This window comes from Crocodylus siamensis, chromosome 6, assembly GCF_052110815.1.
Source record: "Crocodylus siamensis isolate JL-2025a chromosome 6, ASM5211081v1, whole genome shotgun sequence".
In the NCBI taxonomy this organism is placed as follows: Eukaryota; Metazoa; Chordata; order Crocodylia; family Crocodylidae; genus Crocodylus; species Crocodylus siamensis.
In genome coordinates, this window is record NC_143400.1 from 20417738 (window position 1) to 20439995 (window position 22258).

The 22258-nt window shown below is 58.6% G+C and overlaps 1 protein-coding gene and 2 non-coding genes across 9 annotated transcripts; 2 read left to right on the forward strand and 1 right to left on the reverse strand.

Moving 5' to 3' along the window:
* The first annotated feature begins 4348 nt into the window (after positions 1-4348).
* On the forward strand, positions 4349-4430 carry TRNAS-UGA (transfer RNA serine (anticodon UGA)). Its single transcript has one exon. It is a non-coding gene; the product is annotated as a tRNA-Ser (tRNA).
* Positions 4431-5897: 1467 nt separating this feature from the next.
* Positions 5898-5979, forward strand: TRNAS-UGA (transfer RNA serine (anticodon UGA)). Its single transcript has one exon. It is a non-coding gene; the product is annotated as a tRNA-Ser (tRNA).
* A 3806-nt stretch (positions 5980-9785) lies between these two features.
* PFAS (phosphoribosylformylglycinamidine synthase) lies at positions 9786-22226 on the reverse strand. Of its 7 annotated transcripts, XM_090052308.1 has the most exons (29): positions 21940-22226; positions 21331-21478; positions 20817-20952; positions 20551-20656; positions 19013-19199; positions 18626-18731; positions 18377-18517; positions 18078-18202; positions 17834-17962; positions 17461-17592; positions 17237-17365; positions 16864-16937; positions 16402-16558; positions 16163-16313; positions 15815-16019; positions 15302-15421; positions 15014-15145; positions 14683-14913; positions 13990-14170; positions 13801-13884; positions 13299-13454; positions 13034-13153; positions 12557-12702; positions 12130-12340; positions 11840-11931; positions 11541-11655; positions 11261-11431; positions 10953-11105; positions 9786-10853 (listed from the first exon to the last, which is right to left on the reverse strand). In XM_090052308.1, the coding sequence occupies exons 2-29, from the start codon at positions 21470-21472 to the stop codon at positions 10531-10533; spliced, it is 4155 nt and encodes a 1384-aa protein (XP_089908434.1). In that variant the 5' UTR covers positions 21473-21478; positions 21940-22226; the 3' UTR covers positions 9786-10530. The 7 variants fall into 7 exon arrangements, 6 of the variants coding, with proteins under 6 accessions (XP_089908434.1, XP_089908432.1, XP_089908436.1 ...); XM_090052306.1 differs by lacking the exon at positions 21940-22226 and having other exon boundaries at positions 21331-21533; XM_090052310.1 differs by lacking the exon at positions 21940-22226 and having other exon boundaries at positions 15815-15976; positions 16252-16313; positions 21331-21532.
* Between the last annotated feature and the right edge of the window lie 32 nt (positions 22227-22258).

The window sequence follows — 22258 nt, forward strand, 5'->3', positions numbered from 1 at the left end:
TCAGACCTGGGGTGTATGTATTAAGGAAGAAAGCCGATTTTTTTTTCTACCAGGGGCCGGGGAGAAAAAAACCTGGTTTGCTTGCTGCTGTGCAGTGTAGCAGCTGTGGTATGACCCTTCAGGCAGCTGAGGCAGTCAATGGCCCATTATCCTTCATTTTGCAACTGGTAAAGCTCATCTTTCCTTTTTTTTGATGTTCCACAAATCATGCTGGTCTCGTTTCAGGCTTTGTTGCTGGCTGCTCCCCACCTCTATTTCACCGATCCATTGCTTCTTTTCAGAATCCTAGATTCTCCCACCACAAAAATGCATCTTCAGCAGCAGCTAGGGTTTCAGCTTTGGTTAAGCAGGAATGGGGCGAGGGTGAGCAGGCTGCAGATGTGGCTCTGCTCGGAGTCAAAGCAAGGGAGAAGTCGAGCAGGCTGCTCTAGGGGTTGCAGGTTGGGAAGGAGCCAGGCCCAGGAGGCCTCAGGCCTGGGCCACCACTGGGCAGGCAGAGGGTCTGGGGAGAGGTGGAAACCAACCCTATAGGATGGAGGCCTTGCCTCCATGCCTTGGTAGGCCCAAGTCCAACCCAACCCATGAGGATCTTGCTTCCTGCCCTATGCCCCCTGCCCTGTCTGCTTTCTGCTTTCTTCCCTGTATCCCATGCCCCATCTGCTCTGCTTTCTCTCCAACCTGCCATATGCCACCCACCAAGGCAGCCTGTTGCTTCTTGTAGCATGCATGTCACACATTGGCCACTCCTACTGTGAAGCATTCATTCCTGGCACTGCTGGACACAGGGCATGGGGTATGATAAACCCTGGGCCTCACCCATGGCTTGGCTGCTGGTCTTGTGTCCACTCCGGTCCCGGCTCACAGCTCATCTTTGTAAGTCAGCTGCTGAGAAACAAGGCAGGAGCAGGTCCGCAGCCCGGCCTGGGCTTTGCTTGGATTTCAGATGTTTGCAAAAGAAAACACCAGTCCTGATGTCTTTCTGACTGCCTCTGATGCCAGTCCTGGCCAGGGGCACATGAGAGGTGGGTGAGGCTAGTGTGGAGATGGATCTTCCTGAATGACCTGAGTCTCCAAATATCCCTCCAACCTCTCCCTATGTTTCTAGGTTCCTGATTCTTAATATTCCAAAAAATTTGATTTATTGCAATGTATTTGTTTCACTGAAAATAACAGGACTGGACCCGGCCCCTTGTGGACATGGACAGTGCCAATGAGCTGGGTTTCACATCATTGTGAAAATGACACTGCTGGGAGCAAGATTCTTATCTCTGTTCTTTCCCACCATTGGACACAGCCTTTCTTGGCCTGCTCTTGTCTCCCCAGCCTTCACAGTCTTCCCTCAACAAGGTGTTTTTAAAAAAAAAAACAGTTTATTGCCCAACTCAACTTCTAAAATCTAGAATTGAGTTTAGAAACATCTACATTCATTTAAAAACCTACAACTTTCTAAGTCTAGAAGCTAGCAGCAGCAGGGACATTTCTATCCAGGCATCAGCAAGGGAGTTGCTAGACTTCATGGCTCATTGCAATCTCCCCACTTCCTGCTAAACTCTTCACTCCTTACATGCGAACAACTCTCCTTTTTTAAAATGGTTTAATGTTCCACAAAGGAAGCTAGTCTTTCGCCTGCAACTCTGCCAGCTGCTCCTGGTCACGTTGCTCCTATTTCATAGCCCTGCAGATTGTTTTTAACTTGAGCTGAAACCATTAAGAAGTAGAAACATGAATGAAGTGGGACGTTAACTCAGGCATGGGACCAGCTTTCAGTACAGCAGCGGAGGCGCTGCCCACATGCTCCAGATGCCAGGTTTGTCTTTTGTGCTTCTGAAAGGCATCCAATTCGAATGACGACAGGTCTAAAGAAACAGCAGCTTTAGATTATTTTTTGGCTTGTTCATTGTGTTTTTTTTTTAAATGCATGATGGCTTTTCTAACACATCGAATGTGCATGCCAATAAAATTACATTTTTAGCTTCCATCGCAAATTGAATAACAGGGCTTGTCCCTGGCATAGTCCCAAAGCTTGTTTTCTTCTTGCCTGGAGAGGCATGTGTTGTGTTCTCGGGAGTGATATACCCTCTTTTCCAGACTGTAGAGTTGCCTGTGGTTTTGCCGTAGATCATCTCCTTCTAGGCTTTGTGTTTTATGTCATTAGATCTCATCACTGGGTTAGCTGGATGTGTGGATGCCTCCTTTCCTGGGGTTCCCAGGTTTAGGGCGTGGGCACTGGGAGACAGACTCTGGGGCCTTCTGCTTAGCCCTGCAGCTGCACCTTGACCCTGACCCTTTGGAAATGGCCAAGGTGGCAATGACAGGTCCAGGCCTGGTTACTGATGTCTCAAGCAGAGAGAGCTCAAGCTGAGGAACGACTCTTGAGAGCAACAGAGAGACCCTTGGCTTCAGCTTTCTTGGGGGTCCTGGTGGGGTATCTGCAGGAGTCCCTGGGTGAGGGAGTTAGATCTGGGTTTCTGGATGGGGGTGGTCCAGTCGTGGGGTGTGGAGGCAGTGCCAAAGCTGCTTCTCAGGAGTGCTAGTAGGTAACACGTAGCGGGGCATGTGTCCCCCACTGAGGTTGGCTGCTGCTGAAGCTGCCACTGGCTTCCGTGGGCCATTGCTGCTCCCCCTCACTGCTGACGTAGCTAGTGACAGCTGCAAGTGGTCCCTGCTTGCCGCCTGCTGCTTGCCACCCCCTCCCCACCGGCAGGGGCTGTGGGCAGTCCCTGTACACCGCCATGGTGCCCCCCAGTCATGGGAGGTGGCAGTCGTCCATAGGAGTGCCCCAGGTTAGTGGGGGGGTGGGTGGGGGTGGTCCTGGGTAAGCTAAGTATGGTTGGATCTCTGGGGGGGTGGAGGGGAATCCTAGGTGGGGGGATCCTGGTTGGGGGGCGCAATTAATGGTCCATTGACTCTCTTGGCTGTCCGAAGAGCAATACCACAGCAGCTGCCCTGAGGAGCCGGTGCGAAGCAGAGGGCTTCTAGCTTGGGCTAAAAAAATCAGCTTCCCCACATAAAACACACCTCAATTGGGTGGGGGGTGCTTATTTGTTGGCAGGAGGTGTGTGTTGTATGTGAGCAAATATGCTGGAGCTCACTGAAGATGCCTCCAACCCATCTCTGAGGAGAAGAGCAGGGAGTTGGTTTTGGAGGTTGTACATAAGCAAATATGATATGGCCCATATCTCCATAAAACAGACAAGAGAGCTGGTTTCCCTGTGAGGATCCCTAAAGGTAGGGAGGCACTGAGATCATCAGGGGTAGGGAAACATGTGTGTCAGGCACCAAGCAGAAGTCTTCAACAAGGGTGAGATCTGAACCCACAAATCAAAGCACAATGAATTAGCAGGTCAGGATCTTTACCACTCAGCCACCCTGTCTCTTCCTGAGAGGGGTATGTCTACCTCTTTCCAGGAAATAGAACCTGCTGCCCAGGCATTTTGCTTAGTCTAGCACCTGGCAGTGTGGATTTTAGCAGCCATCTCTGTGCCTCACAGCTTCGCCCAGCTTTGGGATTCCCTGTGAGGCCTGCAGAGAAAGTCTCTGGGCTTGGATTTCCTCCTGTGTGCATTGGGGGGTGGGTCTCTAGGTGGGGTGTAGACCTTGGGTTGGGCCTTATCATACCTATGTAGCTTGGTCCTTGCTGTTTTAATTTCCCTGGGGAACTGGAAGATTATCATGTGCAGTTGTCAGCACCTCCCACACTGTGGTCCACCTGCAATGGGGAAACCACTTAATCTACAGAGACAGCATAAGAGAGACATGACCCCACACTCAGGGGATTTTCAGGGATCCCTGGGCCGGGCCCTGAAAAGTCTGGCCCCCAGGGATTGGCCAGAGGCCTTGAATTCATGGGCTGGGTGAGCGGAGAAGAAACACGTCCTGCCCTTTTTCACACCTGGCTCTAATCCTATAGGCAGTTTTGCATGGCTAATTCCCATTTTGGGTCTTGCCTCTCCTCTCTGTTGGCTGATGGATCACTGCTATTCCAGGCCCACCCTTTTGATGGAAATTTTCTTTTATACCCCAGCAGGGAGGGCACATGGGGTTGGCAGGGTCCCTGGCTACAGATGCAAGCTCTGGGCAGCTGAGCCAAAGCTGGTGGGGATAAGACGCTATTTCAAGACAACTGGTTGCAAACAAACCCCAAATCCTCCCCCCCTCCCCCCGCCCCACTTTGTTCTGGGGCTGGGACCAGCATGTGTCTGGGAGCCTTGACAGTGCAGCAGGTTCATGTCCAGAGCTGCCCAGGACCCAAGGGACCTAACTGCCTGCCCAATCTCCACAAGGGCAATCCTGAAGCCTGACATGGAGGCCTCTGTTCTGCCTCCTCTTAGGGGCTTCTTTCATCCTGGCTGTGATGGATGAGTGGTAAAGGTGTTGGACTTGAAATCTAATGGGGGTTCCCCACACAGGTTCAAACCCTGCTCACAGTGGTGCTTTGTTTTGAGGCTCCAGACATGAAGGCTGGGGCATTGAGAGCATCTTCCCTCTCCCTGGAAACCTCTGGGCAAGGATATGCCAGCCCTCTGCAAACTCCATCCTGTACCTGTACTGGGACAGACCGTATACAGTCCCCTGTTTCCCTTGGGCCATCTGTGAACAGCAGGGCCAGGGACCCCAGCTACCAGGCACTGAGCAAAAGACTCCAACAAGGGTGGGATTCAAAACCATGTGTGCAGAGCACAATGGATTAGCAGTCCATCACTTTCACCACTTGACCACCTTGTCTCCTCTCACCTTAATATTTCTACCTCTTCCCAGCAAACAGAACCCCTCCCCTATCATTTTTCCTGGCCCAGCAGCTGGCAATGTGGCATTTTAGCAGCCATCTCTGCCCCTCACAGGTTTACCCGGCTTTGGGATTCCCTGCAGGAAGAGTCTCCAGGCTTGGATTTCCTCCTGTGGGGGTGGTAGGCGGGGCAGGGGCTCTAGGTGGGGAGCAGAGCTTGGCTTGGCTCTTGCTTCTCCTGCCTGTCTTGTCATACCTACGTAGCCTGGTATTTGCTGTTGTAATTTCCCTGGGGACCTGGAAGATCATCACATCCGGCTGTCAGCACCTCCACCGCTGCGGTCCACCTGCAAAGAGGAAACTCCATCATCTACTGAGACAGCCTCAGAGACTTGGCCCTGCACTCAGGAGACTTGCAGGGATCCCTGGGAGGGACGTGAAATGTCTGGAGGGTGCTGCTGATGCATGAACTACTAGGCTAGGGTTAGAAAAAGCCTGGGGAGGGGCTGCATCTCACTAGCATAGAACTGTAACTTTTCTGAGCTTCTCCCCACAGGAGGCAGGTTCAAAGCCCCCAGCACCTGGAGCTGGTAGGATTAGCCAGAATGCTTGACTCAGCGGTGGGTTTTTACCCACCAGGTGAGAGAAGAAACTTGTCTTGCGCTTTCTCACACCTGGCTCCAAAACTATGTGCAGTTTTGTGCAGCTAATTCTTTCCCCCTTTGGCTCTTGCAGCTCCTCCCTGTTTGCTTGTGGACTAGTGCTATTCCAGGCCCACTGTTTTGATGGACATGGTGACCTCAATTTTCTTTTACACCCCAGCAGGGTGGGCACCTGGGGCTGGCAGGGTGGGCTCCTGGTGCTGGCAGGGTCCCTGGCTACAGCTGCAGGGTTTGTTTTCAGGGCAGCGGAGCCAAGGCTGGAGGGGATAAGGAGCTGTTCCAAAGCAAGCACTCAAAAACCAACTTCAGATCCCTCCCCTTTACCCTGGGGGCTGGGACCAGCGTGTGTCTGGAAGCCCTGACAATGCAGCAGGATTGTGTCCAGAGCTGCCCAGGACCCACAGGGGTTATGGCCCAGGTGCCTGCCTGCCCCATCTCCACCAGGGCAGCCCTGAGGCCTGATATAATGGCCTCTGCTCTATCTTTTCATTCAAGTGTGATGCGCCTTAGCTGTGATGGCCGAGTGGTGAAGGCGTTGGACTTGAAATCCAATGGGGACTCCCTGCGTAGGTTCGAATCCTGCTCACAGCGATGCTTAGTTTTGGGGCTCCAGAGGTGGAGACTGAGAGAATCCTCCCTCTCCCCAGGGATCTCTTTGCAAGGAGATGCCAGCCCTCTGCCAGGGCACTGAGAGCATCCTGCTCCCTGGAAACCTCCAGGCAACCTCTGCAAACTCTATCCTATGCCCCTGCTTGGATGGACCTTATACAGTCCCCTCCTTCCCCTGGGGCACCAAAAACATCAGGGGCAGGGAACGTGGGTACCAGGTACTGAGCGAAAGACTCCGACAAGAGTGGGATTTGAAACCACACGTGCAGAGCACAATAGATTAGCAGTCCATCACCTATACCACTCCTCTACATTGTCTTTTTTCAGCCTTGATATCTCTACCTCTTTCCAGAAATAGGTCCCAGCCCCCAGGCATTTTTCTTAGCTCAGCAACTGGCAGTGTGGCATTTAAGCAGGCATCTCTGTGCTTCACCTGTCTTTGGGATTCCCCATGGGGTCTGTAGGGAAAGTGTCTTGGCTTGGGTTTCCTCCTGTGGGAGTTGGGGGTCTCTAGGTGGGGTGAAGAGCTTGGGTTAGGCCTTGTCATACCTATGTAGCCCAGTATTTGCTGTTGTAACTTCCCTGGGGACCTGGAAGATCATCACGTGCAGCCATCAGCACCTCCCACACTGCGGTCCATCTGCAATGGGGAAACCACCTGGGGAGACAGCATTGGAAGGACATGGCCCCGTACTGAGGGGCCTTGCAGGGATTCCTGGGAGGCACCCAGAATGTCTAGAGGATGCTGGTAACTCATGAACTACTGGTCATCAGCACTTCCCAGGCTGCGGTCTCCCTGCAATGGGGAAACGATCTCATCTACTGAGATGGCATCGGAGAGACATGGCCCCACACTCAGGGGTCTTGAAAGGATCCCTGGGCTGGACCCTGAAATGTCTAGAGGGTGCTGGTGACTCGTGAACCACTAGACTAGGGTTGGAATAAAACTGGGGAGGGGCTGCATCTCTCTAGCGTAGAATCGTGGCTCTTCTGAGTTTCCCCCTGTAGAGAGGAGGTTCAAACCCCCAGTGACTGGAGCTGGTGAGATTGACCAGAAGGCTTGAATCACTGCTAAGTTTTTCATGTGCCAGATGAGAGAAGAAACTTGTCTTGCCCTTTCTCATGCCTGGTTCCAAACCCACGTGCAGTTTTTCACAGCTAATTCTTTCCCTCTTTGGGCTATTGTGGCTCCTCCCTGTTTGCTTGTGGCCCAGCACTATTCCAGGCCTGCCCTTTCAATGGAAAGGGAGACCTCAATTGTCTTTTACACCCCAGAAGAGCAGATGCCTAGGGCTGGCAGGGTCCTTGGCTCCAGCTGCAGGGCAGCCATGAAGCTGAGCCCTGGACAGAGCTGTGGGTCATGGGTCTGTCTCCCTGCTTCCTTGCCCCAGAGCTCCTTTTTTCAGAGATGTGGCCAGCAAGACAGAGAGTAGAAGCTGCAGGGGATAAAACTCTCCCATCCCAAAGTAGAGGTGGCAAACCTGGACTGTCAGATGGACGTGGAGGGGCCTGAGACTGTCCCAGACCAGCTGTGAGTGCATCCATGTATCCTCTGGTGGAAGTGGCTGTCCTGCCCAAGGATATCCCAAGCGCACAGCCTGGATGATTTTGTTTTGGCTTCTCTCAGCCTTCTCCAGAAATCAGAGCCCTGGTGGGCTAACAGACCTCCTCAGGGAAGATGCACCGTGGCCAGGCCACAGCTTTCGGGACATTTGTCATCGTATGCAGGTGATAAGTGTTGACCTGAGGCATGTAGGGTCTGGGTGGTGGCTCCCAGCCAAGCTTCCACCTGCTGTTGTTCAGGCAGACTGGGTCCATGGTGGGGTCTTACCTGCAACCAGCCCAGACAAACCCCTCATCTCAACTCTACATCAGACGACTGTCAGCCCTGCCATGGCACAGACGTGGCCTCCCCGAACCTGCCACAAGGAGAGCAGGGGGACTGTGGCCACCACCGTCCTGCTGTTAGGAAATGTGGTCGATAGATGCTCGAGACATCCTGGGTAGAGGCCGTGCCCCTGCTGCAGGGAAAGGCCAACCCCCTCCAGTCCATACCAGTCTGACTAGTCCTGGCTCCAAATCTTGTGTTGGACTGACCCCCAAGATCCTTGAGGCAGGGCCCTCTGGCGTTGGTCCCAGGAAGAGCATTGGCACAGCCTGGCCCGACCCCCACTGCAGTCTCTGGGGGAGGTCTGAAGCCCCCCTGCCACATGGAGCAACCAGCAAAGCTGAGAAACCTGGGAAATCTCCGTGGTAAAACAGGCATCCTAGATCATCCCCAACCAGTGGCTGTCTAGCCTCTCCTTGAATCCCTCCAGCAAGAGAGAGCCCCCAACTCCCCTAAGCATCTATCCCACAGCCCCCCTGCTTTAAGAGCAAAGAAATGTTTCCAGGTTTCCTACCTAAACCTACTTTGGTGCTCCGCGTCCTCCTCTGCTTCCCCTCGCCAGCAGCCCTCCAGTGATGTGAAGGCCTCTCTCATGTCCCCCTTTTCAGCTGAACCTGCCCAGATCCTTTAGCCTTGCCTCCCTGGTACTTTCCAAGCCCTTTATGATCTTTGTTGCCGCCTCTGGGCCCTCTTGAGCTTCTTCCTGTCCTTTTTAAACCATAGAGTCCTGAATGGCACGATACCAAACCACGAGGCTGAGCCCACGCCAGGGCGAGAGGCGATATATTGCTTCCCATGGTCTTGCACCTGATGCTTCTATTAATGCAGCCCAAAACCCCAATGGCCATCACTGCAGAGGTGTATTGAGTTGGTGGTCTACCGAGGCAGAAAAGGTCCTCTGGGTAGCTGCAGGATACTTTATTAGACCAACTAAATGGACAAATTGTTCTTTGCAAGCTTTCAGGCACAAACATCCTTCTTCAGGCATAGGGAGTGCCATCAAGTATCTACTTGGTCTACCAAGACGCTCACATCCTTCTCCATGGAACTGTGCCCCCCCTGGTGTACTTGTGATTCTTTCTCCCTCGTTTACCCTCGTTGAACTGCACCCCGTTGGCTCTAGCCCAGCTTTCCAACTAGTTAAGATCCTTCTGGATGGCGCTTACAACCCTCCAATGTGCTCCCAATCCTCCCTAGTTTCTTGTCATTGGCAAACTGGTTTTGCCAACCTCTGCATCGTTAATAATCATCATTAATAATCAGCAAGGAGAAGTAAGAGAGTCATAGTCAGCACAGTACCAGTAGATGGAGGACAGTGATTTTTCCCCTCTATAATGGGGAAGCCACATCTGGAGTCCTGTGTCCAGTTGTGAGTCCCCTATTGCAGAAAGGATGGGGGAAGAGTCCAGTGGAGGGCAGTGAAGATGGCTTGGGGGCTGGGTGTGGAGAGGTCGAGGGCACCGAGGTTATGGAGCCAGGAGAAAAGAAGGCAGAGGGAGGATTGAATAGCAGCTGTCACCTCCCTGCAGGGTGGCTCCAAACAGCATGGAGCGGGACTGTTCTCCAATGACAGAACAAGGAGCAATGGGCTCAGGCTGCAGCAAGGGAAGTTGAGGTTGGACATTAGGAAGAACTTTCTCCAGAGGAAGGGCATAAAGCACTGGAACAAGCTGTCTAGGGAGGTATTTCCATTCTTGGTGGTCTTGAAGACCCGGCTAGACAAAGCCTTGGCTGGGATGATGCAGGTGGGGATGATCCTGCTTGGAGCAGAGGCTTGGATTAGATGTGGCCTCCTGGGGCCCCCTCCAGCCCCACGTCCCTATGACCTTGCAGTATGTTGGCCCACGTTGTCCCCAGACTCCCCTGCCCCCAGTAGCTACTTCGTGGAAGCAGGAGATAACAAGTTTGGATGCAATTTACTGGTGATGAATTGACGCTGGCTGCATGTGCTCAGCCTGGCCTACCTTAGAGGAAGGCGACAGCTGGTGGTGGTGGTGGGTTGGTCTGTAGATGCCCCAGAGACCCCTGCCCCAGCCTCTGCGGCCTCCATGGAGACACAACCCCTTCCTTGCCTCCCCTGCAACCAGGCCACAAGGTGAGGCTCAGACCTTTTATTCAAGGGTTCAGGGGGCGTGGCTTAGGCCACCTACAGTCTGATTGACTAGAGCAGGGAGGAAGAGGGCGGGGTTTAACCCTGGGCTGTTCCCAAGAGCCAATGCAGGATGGGTGAAAAATGAGGGGAAGAGCAGGGATTGGTTTCCAAGGCACTTAAGATTGGCCAATGAAAGCGGAGGGGGCAGGGCTTGCCCCTGGACACTGGACCACACTCAGAAAGGGGCGTGGTTTAATCCATTGACTGGCCAAGTCAAAGGGGGGTGTGGTTTGGTCCCAAGTTCTGTAGGGAGAAGGGGTGTGGCTTGTTTCCCACCTTCACTGATTGGTTAGTGCAGGGGCATGGCCTGGCTCAGGGCACACTAGCAGGAAGGGGCATGGCCTCATCCCCACCTGCACTGATTGGCCAGTGCAGGGAAGGGGTGGGGCTTGGGTTGGGTGGGGGGATGCCCTGTCACCCCACTGGTGGCAGGCAGGAGCAGTGCGGTGGCCCCTGTTGGCTGGAAGGGGTCAGAGGTCGCTGGGGCTGGGGGTCAGGGCTCGCCATGGGGGTAGCGCAGGCACCAGTCACAGGCGTTCTGGAAAAGGCGCAGCCAGGGTGAGACGCGTAGGTCACGGCGCCAGGTCGGTGGCATCCAGGGCCACTGCCAGGGCAGCACGCAGCGCTCAGGGTGCGGCATCATGGCCAGGTGGCGCCCGTCAGGCGAGCAGATCCCTGCGACACCCAATGGTGAGCCATTGGGATTGAGCGGATACTCCTGCGTGGGCCGGCCTCCGTCATCCACGTAGCGCAGGGGGATCAGGCCCCCCTCGGCCGCTGCTGCCAGCCTTGCCGGGGTCCGGAACTGCATGCAGCCTGCGGGTGTGGGAGGGGATGAGACCAGGGACTCTGCTGACAAGGGGAACCCACTCCCCACCTCCCGCAGCAGAGCAGGGCAAGGCAGGGGGCTAGTACCTTCTCCATGGGCCACCCAGACACCGAGGGTGGAGCCAGCCATGCCGCGCAACATGAGCGCTGGCCCTGGCCCCACGGACACCGCCACGAAGCGCGACTCAAAGCGCCCAGACTCATTCGGCGCCAGCAGCACCCCGGGGCGTGGGACCTCCTCTGCAGATGGACAGATGGGGTGAGCTCTGGGATCCCAGCCTGGTCAGTGGTATCCTCAGACCCCCAACCCAGGATGAGCCCTCTATTCTACCCCCAATCCCCAACTGGCCCCCCTCCATCCCAATCTCCTGATCTGGTCCTGTCTCTGTGCTCACCGGGTCCCTGGGAGTCAGGGTCAAGGTCAGAGCCAGGAGTGCCCACCCAGCCCAGCAGGGCCATGAGCTGGCAGCCATTGCAGACGCCGAGGCTGAAGGTGTTTCGGCGATGCCGGAAGGCCTCAAACTCGGCGCGGGCCCGGGGGTGGAAGGTCACAGCTGCCGCCCAGCCTAGAGGAAGAGGCTTGAGGGTCGGGGGGGGGGGGGGGGGGAAAACACATCCACCCTATTCACCCCATTTGGGAGTACTGAGAGGGGTGAGGCGGGGGCCGGTGCTGACCTTTGGCAGAGCCCAGGATGTCGGCATAGCTGAAGCCACCCACAAAGACAAGGCCGCGGAAAGCATCGAGGGAGACAGCGCCGGTGCACAGGTCCTGCATGGTGACGTCCCACACCTGCAGGGCCACAGCTACCTCAGCCTAGATGTTGGGATTCCTCACCCCAGCTCACGGGGAGGACTGGGGGCTTTGAGCGAGGATGGCAGGGAGTCCGGATGCCTGGGTTCTCTCGCAGCTTAGGGGAGGGGAAAGGAGGGTGGTGGGAGCCAGGGCACTTGGGGTCCTCACACTCAGGGCTCACCTGGAAGCCAGCCATGACAAACGCGGCCACCATCTCGCGGTCGCCGTTGCTGCCCTCTTCACGCAGGATGGCTACACATGGTGCCAATAGCTCTGGTTGGGGGGGGGAAAAGGGGGAGGCGGCTCACAATTAGGCCCAGCTCTCCCCCAGGCTGTTCGCCCCCACACCAGCTGGGATCTGGGCCTCCCCAGCCCTGCTGGTGCCCCTCACTGCCGATCCCCAGCTGCTGCCCCACCAGTGCCCCTCACTCCCGACTTGCAGCTCCTGGGTCTCGTCTGCCCCCCACTCACCCACATGGTGCAGCAGGGGGAGCATCTGGGCAGGGTCGAAGGTCAGGGTAAAGGTGGGGCCGGTGCGTTGGGCCAGACCAGCCTCCTCCTGCTCCACGCAGGCGGGCGCTGCCTGCAGCCGCTCCAGCTGGAAGCTCGTGGCCTCCCACCACCCCCGCAGCAATCCCACGGGCTCAGACAGCACCTCCTGCTTGGCCACCTGCACGGTCACCTGGGGGGGGCATTGGTCAGGGGGGGCTGGGCCCCTGGCTCCTGACCCACAGCCCTCCTAGCCCTGCTGGCACTCCTCGCTTCCAGCCCACAGTCCCCTATACCCACTGGTGCCCCTCACTCCCGGCCTGCAGCCCCCTGCCCTCCCCACCTCTGACCCACAGCCCCTATCCTCCACCCCTGTGGTACCCCTCATGCCGACCCCCAGTTTCCTCACCATGGCCTGAGGCCCAGGGGGGCCTGTGTGCCCAATGGGCAGACAGCTGACACCAGCCTCCCGGTAGCGCAGGCAGATGTCTGTGGCTGCCGCCTGTGGCACCTCCAGCACCAGCCCTGGCTCCTCTGCAAACAGCACCTCCAGCACTGGGAGAAGGGGTGACAGGGGGGTGGGGGGGGTGTCACAATGACAATGACCCCTGAGTCCTGCCCTCCAACTCCCCCACTGCATTGTACCCCACCTCCTGCATTCTTCTCATGGTCAAACCAGCCCCCGCCCAATCAACAGGGATTGTGGGGGGGACACAACATGACCAGGCTTTGGGGTGATGTGGGGGCACTGAGGCCAGGTCTTGGGGATGGGCACCTGGGGGGTGGGTGTCAGAGTAGAGGAGTATTGGGGGGACTGAAAGGTCCTAAAAAGGGAGATATGAGGGGGTGTCCCTCTAGGTCTGATGTTGGGGTGTGGCGTACTCACAGGTGGCCCCCGAGGCGTCGAGCTGGGCCTGCAAGCCACAATTGCCAGCAAATGCCATTTCCAGCAGACATGTGACCAGGCCCCCATCACTCACATCATGCCCTGCACTCAGCGCTGACTCTGTGGGCAAATGGGCACGGCATGGGACAGGGGCAGTCCTCACAGCCTCCCTATGGGTGAGGGATTAATGGTCTCCCACACCCACTGCACCAGGCAGAAAGGAGTTAATACCAACCAGGGCAATTCCCCTGGTCCCCCCACTTACCCTCAAGGAGCTCCTGGGTGACGCGGAAGGCAGCGGCCAGGATGCTGGGGGTGTCCACGTCGGGGCAGATGTCCCCCAGCTGCCCATAGCACTGTGCCAGGGCACTGCCCCCCAGACGGTGCCGCCCCGGATTCAGCGCCACATGCAGCAGGGTCCCTGTGCAGGGGAGAAGGGGGTCAAGTAGGGGCAAGGCAGACCAGACCTGATGCACTGTTACCTCAAACCCTGCCCTCATCTACAGCCCCTGGAGGGGCAGGTGCAGGCCAGATCCCAGTTCTAGTCCCAGTCCCAGAGCCCAACACCAATACACGTTTCCATTGATGGTGCTGCCCAAACCAACCACAAAAATGTTCCATCTCTTTTAAGCAACCTTGTGGCTGGTAAAACTCGGATGGCTGCTAGTCACGGCACCCTTCTCAAAGGACATTGCATCATACATGTTATGTGTGCTAGAGAACCTAGAGAGAACTGCCCTTCCACAGCTCCCCTTGCAACCCATCACCTTTGCCATCGGGGCACTTGAGGTCAGGGGTGACAGTGGCAGTGATGTCGGGGCAGACGGCGTAGGCCGAGACTACCAATGTCCCTGTAAGGAGTAGTAATTAGGGATCACTGATCTGTGCCTGGGTGGGAAGCAGGGATTGAGCCCCAGGACAGGGGGTGGGGGGTGTCACGAAGGAGAATCTCTCACCAGGGGCCAGCACGGTGTCAGAGCCAACACGGGCAGCCATGCTGAGCGAGTCCTTGCCACCGTCCACAGCCACGCCCAGCTGGGCCAGCAGTGTCACGGCTGCCCCCACGGCCTCGGCCAGTGCCGCTCCTTGCCCCGGGGCCTTGGCTGCCCACATCCAGTTCCCGCTGCACTTCACGTCCTGTCTCCCCCCACCCCAAGACAGAGGAGTCAGGGCCGACTAGAGCTCCCCTTCCCAGCCCCCCCAGGACCTCCAAACTCCATTGAACCCCCTCTAGCCCCTGCTGATCCCACCAGGACAACCCCACCAGACCCTCTCAGACCCCAGTGGACTCCCAGAATCTCCCAGCTCCTGAAGGACCCCCTCCCAAACCCACCAGTGCCTGCTGGATCCTGCCAGGACACCCCCCCCCACCCCGAGTCCCTGAACCTCCCCTAGTCCCTGACAGCCACCCCAAACCCTGAAGAACCCCCACAAAGACCCCCTATCAGACCGCTCCCAAAGACCCCCCTAGCCTCTGGCAACACCCCCACCCCAATTCCTACTGGACGCCCCCCCAGACATAGACCTCTAGCCCTCAAGCTGGACCCCACCCCAGCTGGGACCCCCCAGCTGAGCAGCTCTTCCCTTCCCCAGCCTCCTGGCCCCCACCCCATGCCTCCCAAGACCGTCACCAGCTGCCCCAGACTCACGCGCAGGTGGGTGACGCGGGCAAAGACAAGGTTGGTGAGGGCCTCGGCCACTGAGAGGCGGGCACCAGCGCTAGGATCCAAAAGCCCCTTGATCGGCTGCTCCCCCAGTGCTGTGGCCGCCCCAAGTGTCTCAAAGGGAGACAGTGCCACCACTGCCACATCGGCCAGTGGCGTGGCCAGTGGCCCCACACACTGCTGCTGAGCCACCAGCCCCGTCACTGACCGGTCCACCTGCATATGAGGGGGCAGGAGGGGGTCATGGCCATGGGGAGAGCATGAGGTCAGCTCCAGTGGGGCACAGAAAGGTCACCATGGGCATAAAGCCACGTACCTTGCTGGTGAGGTAGCGCTTACTGGCCACAGCGGGCAGGCGCAGGACACGGTCCAGGGCCTGGTGCACAGACAGCCCCGGCGGCAGCTCCAGTGGCTGCAGCACAGACTGCTCCCGCGCCAGCTCGAACTCCTGCAATGCAAGTGCCTGTGGGGTCACCGCTCGTGAGGGGTGCCATGGACACCCCCAGGCCAGCAGGGTGGCTGCAGGGCTGGGGGAGACCCATCATCTCTGTCCTTGACCCTGACTGCTAGAGCTTGGGAGGTGGGGAATACAGGCTTTGCCTACCTTCTGGGGCATCTTGCCTAGCACCCACTCAAGCTGCAGGTTAACGGGGGTGGGGTACCCCCCCACCTCCTCTGGGTCCCCCTCCTGCACTGGCGCCACCAGGTCATCCACAAGAACGATCTGGGGAGAATCAAGAAGAGGGTGGGTTAGCGATCCATCTCCTAGCCTGGCCTATGCCCATTACCCCCTCCCATTCCATACATCTGGTGCCCACATACCTGCCCACTCTGTACAGCCCATGCCCAGTCAATAGGCCCCTGGACCTGGTCTGTACCCCTCTGCCTAGCCCATACCCCCTGCTCCCCATACCTGCCTGGTCTATACCTTCCTATGTAGTCCCTGCCACCTACACCTGGGTCCATACCTCCATGCCTCCCACAAGGCTGGCCCATATACCCCAAACCCGTCCTCCCTGTGCCTCCACAGACCTGCCTTTGACCACATGCTACCAAGCCAGGTCCACACACCCCATGTGGGCCCCAGTCCATTTGTGCCTGCCCCCACGGCACTTACCCGCCCATCACCAGTGACAGTGCCAACGAGCTGCACCGGGCAGCGCTCCCGCTGGCCCAGGCGCTGCAGGAGCTCAGCGTGGGTGGGACGCAACAGCAATGCATTGGACTCCTGGTACTCGGCCCCCCAGATCTCCAGCACGCTCAGTGTTGGGTCCCCCAGCTGCTGGGAGGGGGGCACATGCTGGACCATGTCTGGGGGAGATCTGGGGACACTGGAGAGGGTAAGGGGCACCCCCACACCAGCAGGGGGAGCTGCAGGGCTGGGGGGGATACATGGGCCCTTCTGTCCCCTGCTCACAGCCCAGCCATAAAGCAGGTACTGTATTGTCCTGCCTACAATACGCACCTGGAGGAGGCGGGGGAAGAATGGGGAGATCTGCAGGGGCTGAATCTGGTGCTGGCTGGTAGGGGAGGGGGAGAGGCTGGATGACGCACCTGGAAACGACTGGCAAAGATGATGGCCCCAGCAGGCTCACTTAGCTCCTTCAGCACGTTCCCTGGGGGGGGGAGGCATGTAAGTGGGGGAGGGGTCACCCAGGGCTGGTTACTGCCCCTCCCCACCCTCAGGACCCCCTGCACACCCACCATTGCCACCGGCACCCTGGTCGTGAAGGCTGCAGATGGGGTTGCAGTCGCCCAGCTCCACGCACCCACGCAGCAGGCGCTGCAGCTTCTGCTCCATCTCAGGATCACCACGCTGTACCGCACCCCAGTCCTGCTCTCCCGTGTTGTCCCCTTGCACCTGGAGTGGACACACACACACACACACACACACAGTCACCATGGCAACCACTCCAGCATCTGACCTCTAAGCACCCCACTTTATCATGCTCCAGTCCCGCTCCCCTGCATCGTTTCCTCAGAGCTGGGAGGGTTACGATGACAATGACCCCTGACTCCCAAGCTCCAACTCCCCCACTGCACTGTACCCCACCTGCTGCATTCTTCCCCTCCACCCGGGTGTGGATATGGGAGGAGTTCATCATAGCAACAACCCGTGACCTCTGCTCCCTCCTGTCCTGCCCTGCCCCCCCACCAAGCTCTTACCTGGATGGAGGAGGCGGCACCACCCCCAACGCCAATGCGGTACACAGGGCCCCCAACCTTCACCACTTTCATGCCTGGGGGTGGGGTTTGGCGACAGTGAGACCCAGGCATGAACACACGGGTGATAGAGAGCTCAAGGCCCCACAGCCCCCGCTTCCCTGAATATCCCCCAGCCCCTGGGGAGGCTAAAGCCCAGGGAAAGGGAGCCCTGGTGGTGTACAGGCATGTTTCAGGGTCACGTGCTAGGTTTCTAGCACATGTTGCATTTAAGGTGCAGCTCAGTCAGTCACATTGCATGATATATGAAATGTATGCCAGAAGGCAGCTGTGGTGTCGGGGTCTCACTGGGTTGGGTTGGGGTGGGGTCTCTCACCAGGCTGGGCAGGCTTCTTGTGCACATGGGCATCCTCGATGGCACCAATGCCACCGCTGAACATGATGGGCTTGATCCACTCACGGCGCCGCTTGTCTGCCAGCACCTGCCCAAAGGAACGCGCAAAGCCTGCGCCCACCAGGGCGCCCAGCATGTTGGTGCTGTGGACCACCCCCCAGCTCCCTTGGTACCTCCCCAGGTCCTACCCCTACCCTGAAGCTCACCAGCCAGGACAGGCTCCCCAAACTTGTTGCCATAATCGGAGGCACCATCGCTGGCCCCAATAGCCACCTCCAGTGGGCGAGCGAAGGCCTCAGGGTAGGGCAGCGCTGCATCCTCCCACGGCAGCGGGTAGCCTGTGGGAGGCAGTGAAGAGAGGGAGGTCAGGTGTGCCCAGATGCTGGGGTGCCCCACAGCCTTCCCCCCTACACCTGAGTTTGTCTGGGTCCTGATGTCAGGGGAAGCCTGGCATGTGGCTAGAATCGATGTCCCTGGATGGGCAGCATTATGGCCAAGGCCTGGGCAAGGGGGCTGGGAGGATGGGGTACTGGGCAGGACTGGGGAGACAAGAGACAAAAGAGTCAGGGGGGCCCTTACCGGGGATGTGCAGGTTGCCAAAGCTGTACCCGGCGGTGGCAGCGATGACATGGGCACCACGCCCTGTGCACTGAACGTCCCGGATGCGCCCTCCTGTGCCCGTTGTGGCGCCGCTGAATGGGGCCACGCCTGCCGGGGGGTGGCATGGGGTTAGCAAGGGGATGGGCAGACCCCACTTCCCCACCACCAGCTCTGCCCCCTCCATACCACCCTTGCTCCACCCCCAGCCCCATTCCCAACACACCGGTGGGGAAGTTGTGGGTCTCGGCAGTGAAGATGACATGCCGTGTAGTTGTTCGCTTCTCGAAGGGGCTTGGCCGCGTGGAGTCACTGGGCCACAGCGCCAGCACAGCCCGGCCCTGGATGCCACTGGGGGTGCATGGTGTGGAGGGTCCAGCCACAGCTGCTGGGACCTGGCCCACTATGCTCTCCCCACCAGCCACACACCCCTCCCCACACCAACTGGATCATGCCCCAGGGCAGTAAAGGAGGATGGATCCTCCTCTGCCCGGACACCACTCGCCTGGTGTCCCTGGGTGGCACCTGCTGTTGTCGGAGAACTTGATGACATTGTTGGGGTTGCTCGAGTCCTGGGTGCTCATGATGGCCTGGAAGAGTGACTGTGGCATCTCCTGCCCATCCACCCGCAGCTGCCCCTTGAAGAACCAGTGCCGGCTGTGCTCACTGGCAGGAAGATGGACAGACAGGCGGGCACTGGGTCAGGCAAGGACGCAAGGACACCAGCCCTGCCTCCCCGGAATGATGCCACTGCCACCGCTCCCCCGCAGGCACCTGTTGGACTGGGCCAAGTCGAAGCACTCAACGCTGGTGGGGTTGCGCCCAACACGCTGGAAGAGCCGTGTGTAGAAGTCCAGGTCCCACTCGTCAAATGCCAGCCCTGGGGGTAGGGGGTGCACAGGAGGAAGTGGGGGGTGATAGGTCGGTCAGGAGACAAAGCCCCAAGAAGCATGGATCTGAGGTGCCAGGGAGGGAGGAGCCATGTGCTCTCCCAACACCATTTGTCCCCCATAAGCCCTTTTCCCACCGTTCCCAGCATCCCCTGCCACCCCCAGCCCCTCCCCATAACTGGTCCAGTTGATGTTATAGCAGAACTGACAGGTCCCACCCTAGGCATCCCATTGATGTGTCTGTCGTCCCCCCCAGTGCTAGGACACATACCCAGCTCCTGATTGGCACGTTCGAGAGCAGTGCGACCCTGCCCCAGCACATCGACGGGAAACACGGGGGCAGGGCGGGCAGCAATAGCAAAGCTGGTGATGGGCTCAAGGTAGCGCTGCTCTGTCATGCGGTCGCCCAGCGCCTCCACTATGCGTGCCTCTTCCTCGGGGGAGGGGTGCTCTGGGAACTGTGGGGAAGGGAAGAGGGGTCAGACCCTGTCCCTCCCTCCCACGGTGCAAAGTCAGGGAGGCCCGAAACCTAGGAAATACCCACCACCCACACACAGTGGGCCTATAGGTAAGCAAGCTGGCTACTGCCAGACTGTTTATTGGCTGCCTATAAAAAAAAAGGCTAAAAACATCAGCATAGTCAGTAAAAACGATTCAGGTGTAAATAAAAACACTCAGTATCTCTGATAGAGAAAACACAGCAGTGCCCCTTGGTGTCCATGCTGGGACACAGCCTTGTGCTGCTGTGGCAGCTGCCTGTAATGTCTGGGTCAGAGCAGGAGTTATTGTGGGTGTCTGGGTGTGGGAATAGGTAGAGGGCCCCTGGGAAGGGGTGAGTGGAGGACAGGACTGTGCAAACCCATCACTGAAGCCAAGCAGTTTATTGCTGACTAGAGAACAGTTTTCTAACCCCAATTTTTTTCCTGATGCTCAATTTTTTTTTTTTTATTCTGTGGCTGTAGTGAACGTGAGGCCCCAGTGTTGGACCCCAGCCATCCCAGCTGAGGCTGGGCTGCAGGGCAGTCCCTAGTAGCAAGGTGGGGCCATGCACTGGCAGGTCCCAGGAGGTGATCCTCCCCCTCTATGCGGCACTGGTCAGGCCGCAGCTGGAGTCCTGCGTCCAGTTCTGGGCGCCGCACTTCAGGAGGGATGTGGACAGCATGGAGAGGGTCCAGAAGAGGCCACTCCCATGGTCAGGGGGCAGCAGGGCAGGCCCTATGAGAAGAGGCTACGGGACCTGAACCTGTTCAGCCTCCACAAGAGAAGGCTGAGGGGGGATCTAGTAGTCTGTTACAAACTAGTCAGGGGGGACCAGCAGGCACTGGGGGAGTCCCTGTTCCCCCGAGTACCGCCAGGAGTGACCAGGAATAACGGTCACAAGCTGGCAGAGGGTAAATTCAGATCAGACATCAGGAGGCGTTACTTCACTGTCAGGGTGGCTAGGATCTGGAACTGACTTCCAAGAGAAGTGGTGCTGGCTCCTACCCTGGGGTCTTTAAGAGGAGGCTGGATGAACATCTTGCTGGAGTCATTTGACCCCAGTACTCTTTCCTGCCATGGCAGGGGGTCGGACTAGATGATCTGCTCAGGTCCCTTCCGACCCTAGAAACTATGAAACTAGTGAGAGACCAGTGTTCTCTGGAAACAACACTCCTTGACCAAAATGTGTGTCAGTAAAAGTAGTTTGACTGTCATTAAAAAAAATCTGGAAAATACACCAGGAACATAAGGCTAAAACCTGCTAGGATTTGATGGGGGTGGGGAGGTGGGGAAGTGGCTAGCCCTGCCCCCAGCCCCCTCCCCACTCACCTGCAGCAGATAGCGACGAGAACACTCCACCCGGTCTATGGCATCCAGCCCGGCCGAACGGCACACAGATACGGTGTTGGTGGAGGCCGGGGTGGAGAAGTTCAGCCTGTGGCCAGGAGATGGTTAAACCTGGCCCTGCCCTCCACCCCCAGAAAAACTGGCAAGTGGGAGTGGGGGGGGAGGACTGGAGCCAGTCCAGCCCCCACTGAAGGGGGCGTGGGGCTGGATCACCCCTCCCCCACAGCCATGCCCACCCAGGGACATACCGGGGCCCGATCTCAATGAGCAGGTCGTGGGGCTCAGGGCGCAGGAAGGACTTGGTGGCGACATCGCCCACGGCAAAGGGGCAGCCAAAGAGCCAGTGCAGCACCTGTGTCTCTCGTGCACCCGGCGGCGAGGAGCCTGCAAGAATTACCAGGCATGCAGTGGGACACTGGCACCCCCCGACCCAGGACGAGTCCCCACCACCTGCTCTGCACCAGAGGGGATATTAACCATTAGGCACTAATGCTCCTGGCACCCCACGCCAGACGAGTCCCCACTGTGCCCCCCTGCACTACAGGGGGTATGAACCAGCATGCACTGGGGTCCCAGCATCCCCACCTTCCCCCCTGCACCCGGGGGTTGTTACCTAGCATGCACTGGGACTCTGGCACCCCTCCCACCCAGGAAGACTCCCCACTACCCTGTCTGCAGTGTGGGGGGCATTGCCCAGCATGCGCTAGAGCTGTCAGCAGTCCCCTGCCTCCCCCCAACCCAGACCCCCCCGCCCCGCCTTACCGGTCCAGGCGACGTTGTAGCAGAGCTCGAGGGTGACGGCGCGAGCCCCCCCCAGTGCCCCCCGTGCTGCCCGCAGCCGCGCCCCGGGACCCTGCTCCAGCCCGGACCCCGCCAGGCGCACGTAGTAGTGCAACACCCCCATGGCCGCCTGCCGGGGGTGGTGAGAGACACAGGGATCAATGCAGGTCCCAGCACAACCCCCCCAGCAATGAGACCCCTCCCCCGGGGATGAAGACCCCCCCCACCCCGAGTGAACCCATGCCCCTCCCCCTGCACCAATCCCCTAAGCTGAGATGGGACCCAGGGGTCCGGCTCCTAGACACCCCGATCAAGCCCCCCAGGACCCCTCCTCCAGCTAACATGGGGTCCCAGGAGACTGGAGTCCTAGAGGCCCCGCTCTCTCCCCGAGCCCCTCCCCACACCCCTGCCCCCTGAAAGGACACAGGAGTCTGGGCCCCTAGACCCCCCCAAGCTCTCCCCATGCTGAGAAAGGACCCGGGAGTCCGGGCCTCCACCCCCCCAGTCAGGATTGAACCCCCTTCCTCCCTCAGCCTCCCCAGCAGACCCGCTGAGATGGGACCGGGCGCCCAGACCCCCCGAGCCCCGCACCTCCGCCGGCTCCGCGCCGAGTGCAGGCGGGGGCGGCGCTCATGGGAGGGGCCCAGCCCCGCCCCCCGCACGTGGGAGCCCGGCCCAGGCGCCCCCCCCGCACGCGAGCAGGGAGCCCAGGCAGGCGGCCGCCCCTCCCCCCCGGCATCCCAGGGTTGGGGGGCACGGCCCCGGCTCACGCGGGGGCACCGTGACTGTCACGCGCCGCCTGGCTGGGTGGGGAGGGGAGGACGCCTGGGCTCTCTGCCTCAGTTTCCCAATCCCGCTTCATGGTTGGGACACTTCTGCCCAGAGGCCTTTGCGGCCCCGGCCCAGCGGC